The 13,999-nt window shown below is 29.3% G+C and overlaps 1 protein-coding gene across 1 annotated transcript; it reads right to left on the reverse strand.

Moving 5' to 3' along the window:
- Nucleotides 1–128: 128 nt before the first annotated feature.
- LOC126741926 (uncharacterized) lies at nucleotides 129–10,768 on the reverse strand. The gene is made up of 3 exons (XM_050448403.1): nucleotides 10,472–10,768; nucleotides 1,320–1,569; nucleotides 129–1,258 (listed from the first exon to the last, which is right to left on the reverse strand). Exons 1-3 carry the CDS (start codon nucleotides 10,766–10,768, stop codon nucleotides 900–902), a joined length of 906 nt encoding a protein of 301 aa, XP_050304360.1. The 3' UTR covers nucleotides 129–899.
- Between the last annotated feature and the right edge of the window lie 3,231 nt (nucleotides 10,769–13,999).

The raw sequence follows: 13,999 nt of genomic DNA on the forward strand, positions 1-13,999 counted from the left end.
TATTGGTTAAGGTATAAAGGTGACAGATCTGTTAATCAAAAACGATGTTGCCAAATTGAAAAAATATGAAGAATTTATTTCGTAGAATCGTTTTAATATTTTATATAAAGGGGTGGAAATAAAAGCAATTTTTAATCAACAACAAATCATATATTAATTAAGATATTCACAGAATAAATAAGAATAAATTAAATAATTGCATGTAAATATCTATGGGAATTTATGCAAAAAAAATAATAATTTTTGCAATTTGTTTTAATTTAAAAAAAATTATATAAATTTGAAAGAAATTAGCTACCTACCTATTTTCGCTTTTGGCATATTCTCTTAAATAAACTATTTATTTACGATTTTTTTTAATATTAAAAAATACCCATAAACCATTAAAACTAAATATATATATAAATAAACTATTATCTATCTAGCACCAAGTTAGATAATACGTGTTCTTTAACCTAAATCTAATAAGCTTATCTTCCTATCCAGCACCATATTATATAATAAAATAAGTAAATAAATTATGTGCTTTGACTAAAATTACAGTAAGTTTAACTACCCGTATAAGTAATCTAGCAGTAATAGATTGTTTACTCTCTCCAGTGAGGAATAAAGGGATTTAACAAAAAAAAAAAAAATGGAATTAAGAAATTGGCAAAAAAAGAGATCTTCTTCTGGATATTCAAAATAGACATTCACATGCAATAATTAATTTATATAAAAAAAAAACACATATTTCTATATAAGTGAGTACTTCATATGCTACTCAAGAATATTTCTTAAAAACAAATTAAACTGAACATTCTAGAGCTCAGATCAGCTCTGACATTCACCTGACCTAAACTTTCCTAATTAAACTAATATCTACTTTAACAACTAAAAATAAATAACTGCACACCCCACTATACGGTCTTGCTCCTCGCCGCCCCCTCGTACCCCCTATAAGCCAACTGTTCCTGTGTAAACGACCGATCGTAATGTCCATCCCAACCCTCATGGTGCGGAGGGTGTGCTACGACCTCATAAGTGGAGGTGTGATGCTTCTGCTCGAGCAGTTTCTTCAATGCAATCACGGAAGCCAAGACCAGAGCGATCTTCGCAATCAGTAGAGCCTTAAAGGCCACCAGAGCGACGAACTTGAGAGCTATAGCACCCAAGACGGCCGCCTTTAGTTGGATGAGCATCATGAGACCTTTCATGCGATCTCCGCCGCCTCCGCCGCCCTTTTTGCCGCCCCCGCCTCCACCACCTTTGCCTCGACCTATATCAAGAGGAAATGCTGCTTTAGTACGGTAATTGAAAATGTGTTATAGTGGATGTACCTTCTTCGACAGATTCGTTGATCTCTTGTAAAGTGTCCGGTGGTACTCGGAGTTCAATAGTGTGGGAGCTCAGGTAATCTGAGATTCGGTTCCAGAGGATTGAGTCTACTGCGTCTTCTCTGGCACGTGGCTCTTCGGGGAGTTGATCTTCTGGATTTTTTCTGGAAATGCGACCGTTTGGGATGATTTTTACTGCGCCTCCGATGTCCAGTTCGTTTGGCAGGGTTTCCATGTATCTTAGGGCCCTTTCCTAAGAAAATATTCAAGATTAGTACCCTGTCAGCAAATTATATTACAGAAATATTGCAGCAATGTTTTAATGTCCGCTTTTTTCATTGCATCCACATTGCTGAAATATTATATTAATATTACTGTAATATTGCATTAATGTATGTGCTGTATGGTAGTAATACACACGTAATATTACTTATACCTTTCATTTATATTGCTGTTATATTTTATATTGAATTTGCTACATTGATAAAATATAATAAAATTAATATTCAATTCTTATTAATAATATTATTGATTAAAGGTAATGAATAAGCTAAAGGATATATTATATATTAAGATTTATTATAAGAGAGTAAAACATACAGGAATTTATGTTTGATAAATATATATACATCAATATACAGGGTGTTAGTAGATTTGAATGAAATTGCATAGGTTAGTTGAAGAGGGTCCCAGTACTTATTAGAGATTATAATCGGGGCAATAAGTTCATTAAAACGCAACTTATAGGCCAATGAACCTAAAATATTTTTTCTAAGTTTGCTATACCGGGACGCTACCTACAAAAACTTAAATAAAAAATTAATTATTAAAGGGATTTGAATGAAATTTTATAAACTAATTAAAAACAGTCCCAGTATTCATCAAAGATTATAATCAGTTAAATCAGTTTATTAAAACGCAAATTATAGGCCAGGGAACTCAAAACAATTTTTCTAGGTTTGCTATAACGGAATGCTACTTACAAAAACTGGAATAAAAAATTTATTATTGTACGGAGATCAATGAAATTTCACAGAGACGTTAACGAAAGTCCTAAAGTTCACCAAAGATTATAATCAAGTCAACCAGTTCAATAAAACATGAGTTATAGACCAGTGAACCTAAAACAGTTTTAGGAGTTATATTATACTGAGATGCCAATTACAGAAATTTATTTAAAGTATCTGTTATTAATTTAATTTGAATAAAATTTTATTGAAATGTTAACACGAAGCCTAGAATTAATGTGAAACTTAAATAAAGTAGATTAAATTATTAAAACGTAAGTTATAGTCCATTGAACCCAAAACAATGTTTCTAAGTTTGCTATAACAGGACCTTACCTACAAAAACTTGAATAAAAAATTAATTATTGAAGGGAGTTGAATGAAATTTTACAGAAACGTTTAAGAAAGTCCCAGTATTCACTAAGAATTATAATCAAATAAATCAGATCATTAAAGCGCGACTTATATGCCAGTGAACACGAAACAACTTTACGAATTTTAGTATAGTGGGACGTCAATTATAGGAACTTGAATAAAATATCTCTTGATAATGCGATTTGAATGAAATTTTACCTAAGTGTTACAAAAGGTCCTAGAATTAATTTAACATATAAATATATTAAATCGGTTTATTAAAACGCAATTTATAGGCCAGTGAACCTAAAATCATTTTTATTAGTTTGTTATACCGGGACGCTACCTACAAGAACTTGAATAAAAAATTAATTATTAAAGGGATTTGAATGAAATTTCATAGACTAGTTAAGAACAGTCCCAGTATTCATTAAAGATCATAGTCAGGTAAATCAGTTGAATTAAACGTGAGCTATAGGCCCGTGAACTCAGAACAATTTTTCTAGATTTGCTATAAAGGAATACTACCTACAAAAACTTGAATAAAAAATTAATTAATAAAGGGATTTTAATTAAGTTTTATAGACTAGTTAAGGAAGGTCCCAGTTTTTATTAAAAACCATAATCAAGTAAATCAGTGTAAGAGAACGCGAGTTATGGGCCAGTAAACTCAAAACAATTTTTCTAGGTTTGCTATACTGGAACGCTACCAATAAAAACTTCAATAAAAAAATTATTATTGTATGGAGATCAATGAAATTTCACAGAGATGTTAATGAAAGTTACAGAATTCACTAAAGATCATAATTAAGTCAATTAGTTTAATAAAACATGACTTATAGGCCAGTGAACCTAAAACAACCTTACGAGTCTTATTATACTGAGATGTCAATTACAGAAACCGTAATAAAATATTTATGCTTAAAGGCATTTGAGTTAAATTTTATTCAAATATTAAGGAAGGTCCTAGAAGTAATTTAAAATTTAAATAAAGTAAATTGGTTCATTAAAACGCGAGTTATAGGCCAGTGAACCTGAACAATTTTTATAGTTTTGCTATACCGGGACACTACCTACAAAAGTTTGAACAAAAAATCAATTATTGAAGGGAGTTAAATGAATATTCACAGACACTTAAAAAAAAATCCCAGTATTCATATAAATCAGATTATTGAAATACGACTTATATGCCAGTGAACCTAAAACAACTTTACGAATTTTAGTATACTGGATCGTCGATTATAGGAACTTGAATAAAATATCTCTTAATAATGCGATTTGAATTAAATTTTACCTAAAGGTTAAAAAAGGTCCTAGAATTAATTGAATATCTAAATGTAGTAAATCGGTTCATTAAAACGCAACTTATAGGCCAGTGAATTTAAAATATTTTTTCTAAGTTTGCTATACCGGGACGCTGCCTACAAAAACTTAAATAAAAATTTAATTATTAAAGGGTGGTGGGAGATTTTTCGATTAGTGATTCCTTATAAAAAAATATGAAAAAAAGTTTCTATAAACGTGGATTCGGAAATGCATAGTTTTCAAGATACAGGGTGATTTAAATATAATTTTTTTATTATTATTAAAAAAAAATATTTAGTCGATTCTTTTGAAATTTGGCAGTATTACTTGTTGTATTAAGAGGCTAATTTAGCCTTAATTAGATTAAAATTATAAGATTTAGTGGCGTCCCTGGGGACATCTTAGCAAATATTATTGGCAAAAAAATGTACGCCACTGCCTTTTTTTCAACTTTAATATTTGTCGTTTAATTAGGCATTTAAAAATACAACTTTTTAGCCTCTTGTATTTTTTTCGTATCTCACTTCGTTTTCGACAAAAAAAAATAAATACCGTTTTATTGCATGCCACTGGACATAATTCTGCCGTTCTAATAAAAAACGCAGTAACTTCCTGAACGTTAGTTTTGAGAAAAACGCAAAAAAACGTTTTTTTGCTTGTATTTTTTTATAAATGTATATTTTTATTATTTTTTTTCACAGAATGATAAATAAAAATAAAACAAATTTTTTGATATAGGTTTCAGTGAATTTGCACCTTAAATAACTTTTTCATTCAACTTACTGCGTTTTTGTTTAATGTTTTTAAAAGTAGGGCATTTTTTTGCTTAATAAAAACAGTATGTCATATTTACTAGTGTAAAATGCAGTATGTGAGATCAAATTATAATTTTATTTTATAAAGACAACTTTGTTTTTTACTAATATGCAAAAAAACGTTTTAACTATATATTTTATAAAAAAATAGGAATATAATAAAATTAAAATTAGTAACACTGTTAAACAGAAGTAAAGGTAACATAGAAAAATGTATGTCAATAAAATACTAAGTAATAATAATATTAAATGATTAATTTAGGGAATTATTGCACATTCAATTAAGAGTCGGCACTAATTGTGCCATTCTTATTTTGGCAATTATTTGACATAATTACATTATAATTTGACATATAATAAGAATGGCACAAACCCTTATATAACTATAATTAAAAATTAATCAATTGAGATGTTTAAATCTCTTGATAACGTATTTTCTGGGATTTCTTGCCAAAATATCTGTGCTCATCAGGGGACACAGTTTTTTTTAATATAGCAGATTTTTTTCTGGGTTGATTCCTCTCAGTTGGTTTCTTGCATAGGGTAATGAAATGGGCTCTTTTTCGCTCTTAATGTTTAAAAATTCTAGAGTTTTTATGTTTTCATAGTCATAATTTTCCGTGTAAAATATTGCTTTACTGCCTTGTTTTACCAATAGTGTACTAAGATCACTGATATACGGCCTTGGTTTAAGTTTTTTAATGCGATTTATAGATGTCAAATCTAGCCAGTCAAAGAACTGATGAATATTCATATCTATAACTTGAGTTTTGCTAGAATTTGCTGCCCAAACAGCCTCCTTAAAATCTGGAAAATATTTTTCTTGTATTTCATTTGGAGTTCCACCTGGTGGTGAAAACTGTCTGCACTCAGAAATGTGTGGCCTGGCTCACAGTATTTAATAAAGATTTTTTGTGCAGAAATCATTCCTGAATTTATTATATACACAAGGTACGACAACGTGGTTCGATTTTTGTTTTGGGCCGCACAGTTATCCAGCCACAAAGTAATTTTAATGCAGCATTTTATGGGCATCAGTAGAATGCTGCATTTTTGACTAGAAAAATCAGATGCTGCGTTTATCTTTAGAAAAGCGTTACGTTTTGTAGATACTGCATATTTATTAGGCGTTTTTTTTTTGAAAAATTACTTTTTCTGTATGGAGAATGTTATTTTACACAATAATATGTAAAAATCTCAAAATCGAAAATTTTGAAGTCACTGCGTTTTTCATTAGAACGGCAGAATTGGTTTATTAATTTTTGGTAAAAAAATCACAGGTGCCTTCGAAAACAAAAAAATTTATTTTGCATAAAGGTTTGACATTGACAGGTGTCAGTTCTCCTAGAAAATTAATTAATAATAATAAAAAAAATTATCATCCTGTATCTTGAAAACTGTGCATTTCCGGACCCATTTTTATAGAACCTTTTTTCATATTTTCTTACAAGGAATCACCCATGGAAACATCGGCGTCTATTTTTCGAACACCCTGTATATTTCAATATCTCCATATATGTTAAGCACACATCATATTTAAGTATATACTTCATTTTACTGGAAAGAAAAAAAACATAAATTGTGAATAAAGGTTCTGTTGTTATACAGTGATGTCTATAATCGAGAACTGTTAACTTACGTCACTTTCTTCACACAGTGAGCATGAATTAAGTTGTATGAGTGCCAATTAGAATATTATCAATTAGTTTAGGAATAAAGTTTGTAAATTGTGTGATAATAATAAATAATTGTACTATCTATGCATTTCGATTATTAGTAGTATATTTCATTGAAACCCACTTAACAAATGTTTGTTTTTAAAATTTAGCAGGTACCTGTGAAATAAATCAGCTATTTAATCAATCATTAAATATGTTATATAAGCAATAATACACATCGAATTTCAGTGATATATATCGCATTTGTGATGGTTATTAAATATTGCAAGTGCAACATAGGTGCAAGTAAAGTTAACAATATATACGCAATATTGCTGGAATTTTATGTAAACAATATTACAGCAATAGTGTGCTTGCAATACAGATGCAACATTACATTAGCATTTCACTAATATATTGCATTTTCAACAATAATGAAATATTGCAACAATATTACAATTACTACATAATATGTGCATTATTAACTTTGCAATGTATGTGCAATATTGTAGCGATAATTTTTTTTTTAAATATTGTTATATCTAAATGCAACTTTACTGTAATGTTGTAACAATCTTGCAGAAATAATTATTGCTGCAATATTTCTGCAGTATAACGAACGCTGAATATGTGTATTTATTTCATATAACTTTCCCAATAAATTCTTAAAGATAAATTATTATTTTCCATGAAAGTTCCTTTAAAGATACTCGTATAGATTAAAAAAAAAATCATCACCGTGATTTATCGTCGTAGTTTAAGGTCAAAAGGGGCAAAGATAGTGCGGCTGTCGCTTGAAAGGTAATTTACAATTTATGAGGAAGAACCGTCAATTATTGTCGATAAGGAACATCTGATGCGGTAATAAAAACTGAAATTATTTTTGTTAATCAATTGGATGCTTAAAGCAGTTTTTGGGTGAAAGAGGAGATATATCTCTGAATAAAATTAGTTGTGCTGCTGATGAGTTATCCAAATTGGGCGTAATTGTTTATTTTAATGTGAATCAGGAATAGATTGAGAAATAGCATGTTGTACAACGTAAAAAAAGGCAAATATTTCAAGCTCAAAAATCGTTAATGACTGCATTAAAACCATGCTCTTTAAACCTGTATGGAAGCATTTTTACGTCAGGTAAATGATATAATAAGGTGTGTAAGCTTTTAGTTGATGAATGAAATGCGGTAGAAGCTACAAAAAATGGCTAAAAATCCGTTTTTTATTTATTTTGCTGTTTGCAACTTAGACGTCATAGTTGTGTACAATCATAACATCATGCTCTTTTTTTATAGTGATTCTAACTTAATGAGAAGAGTTACACTTCGGTGCCATTGAAAATGTAATTAAGGAGTAAAATCCGATTCAAAAAGTGAGGATGTTATTATAATTGAAACTCAAAAAAATCAAATAGAAACCCTTACACTAACTGCCTTTGAAAGGCCATATCTTGGAAGATAGATGAGATACGAGTTTCCCAGTAACACCAATTGATTCCGAAGGTTTTAAGCATGCAGGAAAGTTGAAATAAAATTATTAAAAAAATGGCCTACATTGACCTTCACTCCCTAATTCTTGATCCAGAAAAAGTCAAATTGAAGCAAATTTTTAATGAATTCTCTCTGTGTCGACTGAGGCATGAAAAGTTCAAAATTCACCACTTTTAATGGGCCATATCTTCGAACCTGGAAGAGAAACAACTTTTCCAGTAGTACCAATTGATTTTAAAGGTTTTCAATTTATAGGAAAGCTAGAATAAAAAAAATCACGCTTTTTGGTTTTTCCAGGATTAAAATATAAAAGTGCCTTTTTTGGAGCATTTCCTTAGGCTTAAATAATCCATATCTTTAAAGAGTCATATCTCAGCACATAAACAATCGATTTCCAAGACCACAATATTTTCCTTGTATTTAGTTAGTTTTTTAAATTAATTACTTATTAGTAGTCTAAAAATGACATCAATAACCTCGATACAGATCCAAGAATCTTGGATAATCGCTCTTGTCTATAAAGAGCATTAATTCGTATGAAAAATAACAATTATACATTATTGAGTATTCGACTTATCCATAGAAAAAATGAATTTTTTATCGATTTTTGTACAGAATTAACTACCTTTAAAAGATCATGTCTAAAAAAAACTTAGAAAATATAAGAGTTTCCCAGTAGTATCAATTGACTCTAAGGGCTTTAAACTTACAGGAAAGTTGGAATTAAATTATTAGAACTTTGAGGTTTTTCTAGAAAAAAAAAATACAAAAGTTGTTTTCTTTTACCTTAATTTTGCCACTGTTAGTAAGTCCAGAAAATCCAGATATTTTAGATCTTATTTTGGATATTGGAGTAAGAAGCAGTAAGTAAGCACTTTAATAAACTAATATCTTAAATATTACATTGAGCTATATTAATATTAATAAAATTTACATCTAATTATTAGACTTTACAAGTTTGTAAGTTGTTTCTTTATTACAGCAAAATTTAAAAAAAAATACTTTTTTTAAATAAATATTATCTTGATTTTTGGGTTTTGATGTAAATTTTAGATTTTTAAGATTCTATTTTATAATTTATTATTGTTAGGATAAATTAACCTATTCAGCTTAAAAAGCTTTTTAGCTGTAGCTTTAAATATATTTGTATATTATTTAGGGTTTAACTTTATTATTTAAGTCCTTTTTAGTTAGTAGTTAATTTTTCTAGTGCGAATTAATTAAGTGCGAAGATTACACTAAAAATTCAGGAATTGGAGGGACACAAAGTCTCAGACTATGTTTATTTTTTAAACATCATCAGGTCGGTAAAGCTATTCGTTTAACACCACAAACATTTAATAAATACACAAAAAAAAATTGCCGACGTTCACATTAAATGAAGACTAAATAAAATAAAAGTCAAAAGTTCTGAGACCGGATTTAATGTGAACGTCAGCAAATTTTTTTTTTATGTATTTATTTTTTCTTGTTTTTATCAAGTTTTTTTGTTCTAGCTTCACCGATCTGATGATGCTTTAGAGCGAAACACGTGTAATAGTTTTTTTAAAAAATAAGCATAATCTGAGACCATTGACTTTGTGTCCCTCCAATTTCTGAATTTGTATTATTAAAAGGTCTCTTTGAGAAAAATTGACTACTTTTTTGAATTTGAAAATTACACTACTTTTTTATACTTTCAAACTAAACGCTTATTAATTAATATTTAAAAATTATATAATTCCGGAATTTAGCAATAAATGGATTAAGTATAAAATAAGAAAAATATATTACTGGTAAAATATAGGGTCCAGCACCAATTCAGGTTAATAAAATTACAATCGAAATTAATGATCAAAATATAATTTTATTTATTGGGAAAATCGAGTTCTTTGGTAATTTTTTGTGGTGTAAAGAATAGCATCTAAAGCAATCACTCAGCATATCAACCATACTTGAGCCTATTCTTTAATTAAATAATTCAAATATATGAATCTATCCTAACACAAAATTATTTAACTTAATAAAAAACCAATAATTGTAAGATCCATACCTACTCGACAATACCCTCGAACTGACAGCACGACACTGGCCGCCGGCTTATCAAATTAATGAAACCATTATGATGAATTTTATGACCCTATATATTGTATTTGAGGAGATACAGGACATGTCCATTTAATTTTGGTAAAACCGAGCTGTTTTATCATTATATTCTTTACAGAAAAAAATAATGACACCCTATACTAGTATTTATAGTACTTTTAAGTAAATAATGAGGCACTTTGCTTTAACGGAAAAAGAAATAAATTGGATACAGTTTTTAAAATTAACGACCTATTAGTAGTCAGTAAAATGACACTTCAAGACCCAAGAATCTTCTATCTAAGATTCTTGAGTTTGATTTAGAAGCATTACTACGTAAAAATATTTTATTGAGGAGTAAATTAACCCAAAGCTCAAACCTCAAGAAAAACTTTTTCTCTTATAAAATCGAACGGAATTTTTTAAACTTTAACCATTAGAAAAAAAATACAGAAAAAAAAGTACCTTAAGACACAACGACCACTCCTTGGAACCGCACTCGTCCATAAAATCCATGGCCATCTTGTAAATCTCCATTTCCTCCATGGAGTCGTCCTGGTGCTGCTGACTCTCCTGAAGTTCTTCGGCACCTACGGCCACCGTCAGCAGCATCAGCATCATCAGCAGGAGTTCGCGGCCCATCATCACGCGATTCTCGTACGCTCTGTCGCAAATTCGACCGACCGTGACCGTTTTATTCGTAAGAAGTAAGAAGAATAAGGGAGGTATACTGGCTCTTATTTGTACCACTACGGGACACATAAATACTAGTACGGTAGAATCGGATTGAAAATTTAAGAGACGATTTTAGCTGATTTCTGGGTCCTAACCAAGCGGCACAAAAATGCTTGAAATTCTTATATAGGACGCTATATATAATATTGTAAAAAAAAATTGTCGTTAAACTTTATTTTATGATGATCCTCTTAATAACTTTAAATCTTATAACTATATAATAAGCTCAAAAATTTGAATAGATTTATATAAAATTATAAAATCGATTGCAGTTCATAATAAAGCATTTAAAAAAATTATTTTACTAATGTAAATATTTTTGTTCCTTACAGGTACTACTAGAATAAAAATTTCAATTTCTTGACTTTGAGTAAATGGACTTAGGAGTTTAAAGGAAATTCCATTAACTCAATCCTTAAACACTGTTCAGAGAGTAGTCCTAAAATCAATTATTTATTAAATTCGACTACTAGAACCTAAGATATTCATTTACCAATAAGACACAAATATTTTTGTTCGTTACAGGTACTCCTGGCATCAAAATTCTAACTTCTTAAAATATTGTAAATGAAATTCTTAAAAAAATATTAAGCAGTCTTCAGAGTAGTCTATAAGTCAATAATTCCAAATTTATGTTACTTACTACTATTAAAAGTCCTTAATATAACTAATATGAAATAATTTTGTTAAGTACTGTACTTCGTGTGCTACTTGGGTAGAGTGTGTTTTCTTTCCGTTTTTTTTTTAATCTTCATCGTGTTTTCCTTCATTTGATTCTCCTTTGTCTTTTTCTTGTTCATCTTCTTCTTTAAATTTAACTTTGACTATACTAATTGGCTCAAACTATTCCATTTTCCAAGGATTTCAAGATGAGTCTGATGTTTGTGTTCTGGATTTTTTGATAAATTTATTCTTTATTCCAGGCACTTGAGATTATTTTTCACGTTTCGACTATTCGGACGATCATAATGAAATTATGCTTCTCGCATTTAGGGGCATTAACTACATAAGAAAACTACAATCTTTCTCTAACAATTTCTCTACCACCTCAACTTTACGTGATAACTTATTATTCTCTAATTAATTTCGTATCAAAGACCTGAGTTAGAGTTAGTTATAAAAGATGTATTGTAATAAAAGAAACTGAGGTATTCCATTCACAATTTTAAAAATTTCTCCGGGGAATATAATCACAATTTTGCTTATTGAAAACTTCAGGTTCAATTTCAATGTTCGGCTCTTACTATTGATTATTTCCAATAGAGCATCTTCAACCTGTTTCTGTCCCTTCAATCGGATACTTAACTTAAATTATGCTTGAATTGTTTCAACTTATTTCAAATCGACCGTACTATACAAAAGTGTGTTACCAGATACGGCCATTTAGGTACATTTTCAAATGGTAACACTAGGTTAGAGAGGATCAAGTCTGTTATTGTGGTTTTTACTTTTTGCCGTCGGTTTCCCGGTAGTGCCATTGTGGAGCAGCGAACACACACGCGGATTCCGGTAGTACACAATATTGGTACGCAATTATCGTACGAAGAACTAGATTGGAGAGGAATTGAATTGTCGTTTTGATAAAGCCTGGGTTTTAGTGCGAATGAATTTTAGTAGATTCATTAAGAATCTTCAGTGTGGTCCATAAGTCAATAGTTTAACCGCTTTGTTTTCACTTGTCAATAAGGGACAAATAGTGTTGTTCCTTACAGGCACTCACGGCATCAAAATTCCAATTTTTTGAAATTTTGTAAATTGATTTTAAAGAATTCCTAAATATAAATTAAAGAGTCTTCAGAGTAGTCTATAAGTCAATAATTCCAAATTTATACTACTAGAACCCAAGATATTCTTTGGCCAAATACTTTCGCTCCTTACAGGAACTCCTGGAATTAAAATTCCAAATTCTTGACTTTGAGTAAATGGACTAAGGAAATTCCATTTACTCAATCCTTAAGGAGTGTTTAGAATAGTCTAAAAATCATTTATTTATTAATTTCGACCACTAGAACTTAAAATATTCACTTGCCAAAATAAGACAAATATTTTTGTTCCTGACAGGCACTCCTGGAATAAAAATTCCAATTTCTTGACATTTAGTGAATGGATTTCAAAGAATTCTTAAATATAAATTAAAGAATCTTCAGAGTAGTCCAAAAGTTAATAATTCTAGATTTGTACTACTAGAACCCAAGATATTCTTTAGTCAAAAAAGACACGAATATTTTTGTTCCTTACAGATACTCCTGGCATTAAAATTCCATTTATTTAAAATATTATTAATGAATTTTAGTGAATTCTTAAAAAAAATTAAAGAGTATTTAGAGTAGTCAATAATTCCAAATTTATACTGTTTATATCCAAGATATGCCTTTACCAATAAGAGACAAATTTTTTTGTTTCTTACAGGCACTGCTGTAATTAAAATTCCAACTTTTTGACTTTGAGTAAATAAACTAAGGAAATTTCATTAAAGAGTGTTCAGAGTAGTCTAAAAATTATTTATTAATTAATTTTGACTACTAGAACCCAAAATATTCACTTGCCAAAAAGAGACAAATATTATTGTCCCTTACAGGTACTCCTGGAATAAAAATTCCAATTTCTTAAAATATTGTAAATAAATTTTAGTGAATTCTTAAAAAGAAATTAAAGAGTATTTAGAGTAGTCAATAATTCCAAATTTATACTGTTTGTATCCATGATATGCCTTTACCAATAAGAGACAAATTGTTTTGTTTCTTACAGGCATTCCTGTAATTAAAATTCCAAATTCTTGACTTTGAGTAAATTTTTTGTTTCTTACAGGCACTGCTGTAATTAAAATTCCAAATTCATGACTTTGAGTAAATGGACTAAGGAAATCTCATTAAAGAGTGTTCAGAGTAGTCTAAAAATTATTTATTAATTAATTTCGACTACTAGAACCCAAAATATTCACTTGCCAAAAAGAGACAAATATTATTGTTCCTTACAGGTACTCCTGGCATCAAAATTCCAATTTCTTAAAATATTGTAAATAAATTTTAGTGAATTCTTAAAAAAAAATTAAAGAGCCTTCAGAGTAGTCTATAATCAATAATTCCAAATTTTGTTTATTAGAACCCAAATTATTCACTTGTCAATAAGGGACAAATATTTTTATTCCTTACAGGTACTCCTGGAATTAAAATTCCAATTTCTTGACTTTGAATAAATGGACTAAGGAAATTCCATTAACTCAATGCTTAAGGAGTGTTTAGAGTAGTCTAAAAATCA

This window comes from Anthonomus grandis, chromosome 11, assembly GCF_022605725.1.
Source record: "Anthonomus grandis grandis chromosome 11, icAntGran1.3, whole genome shotgun sequence".
In the NCBI taxonomy this organism is placed as follows: domain Eukaryota; kingdom Metazoa; phylum Arthropoda; class Insecta; order Coleoptera; family Curculionidae; genus Anthonomus; species Anthonomus grandis.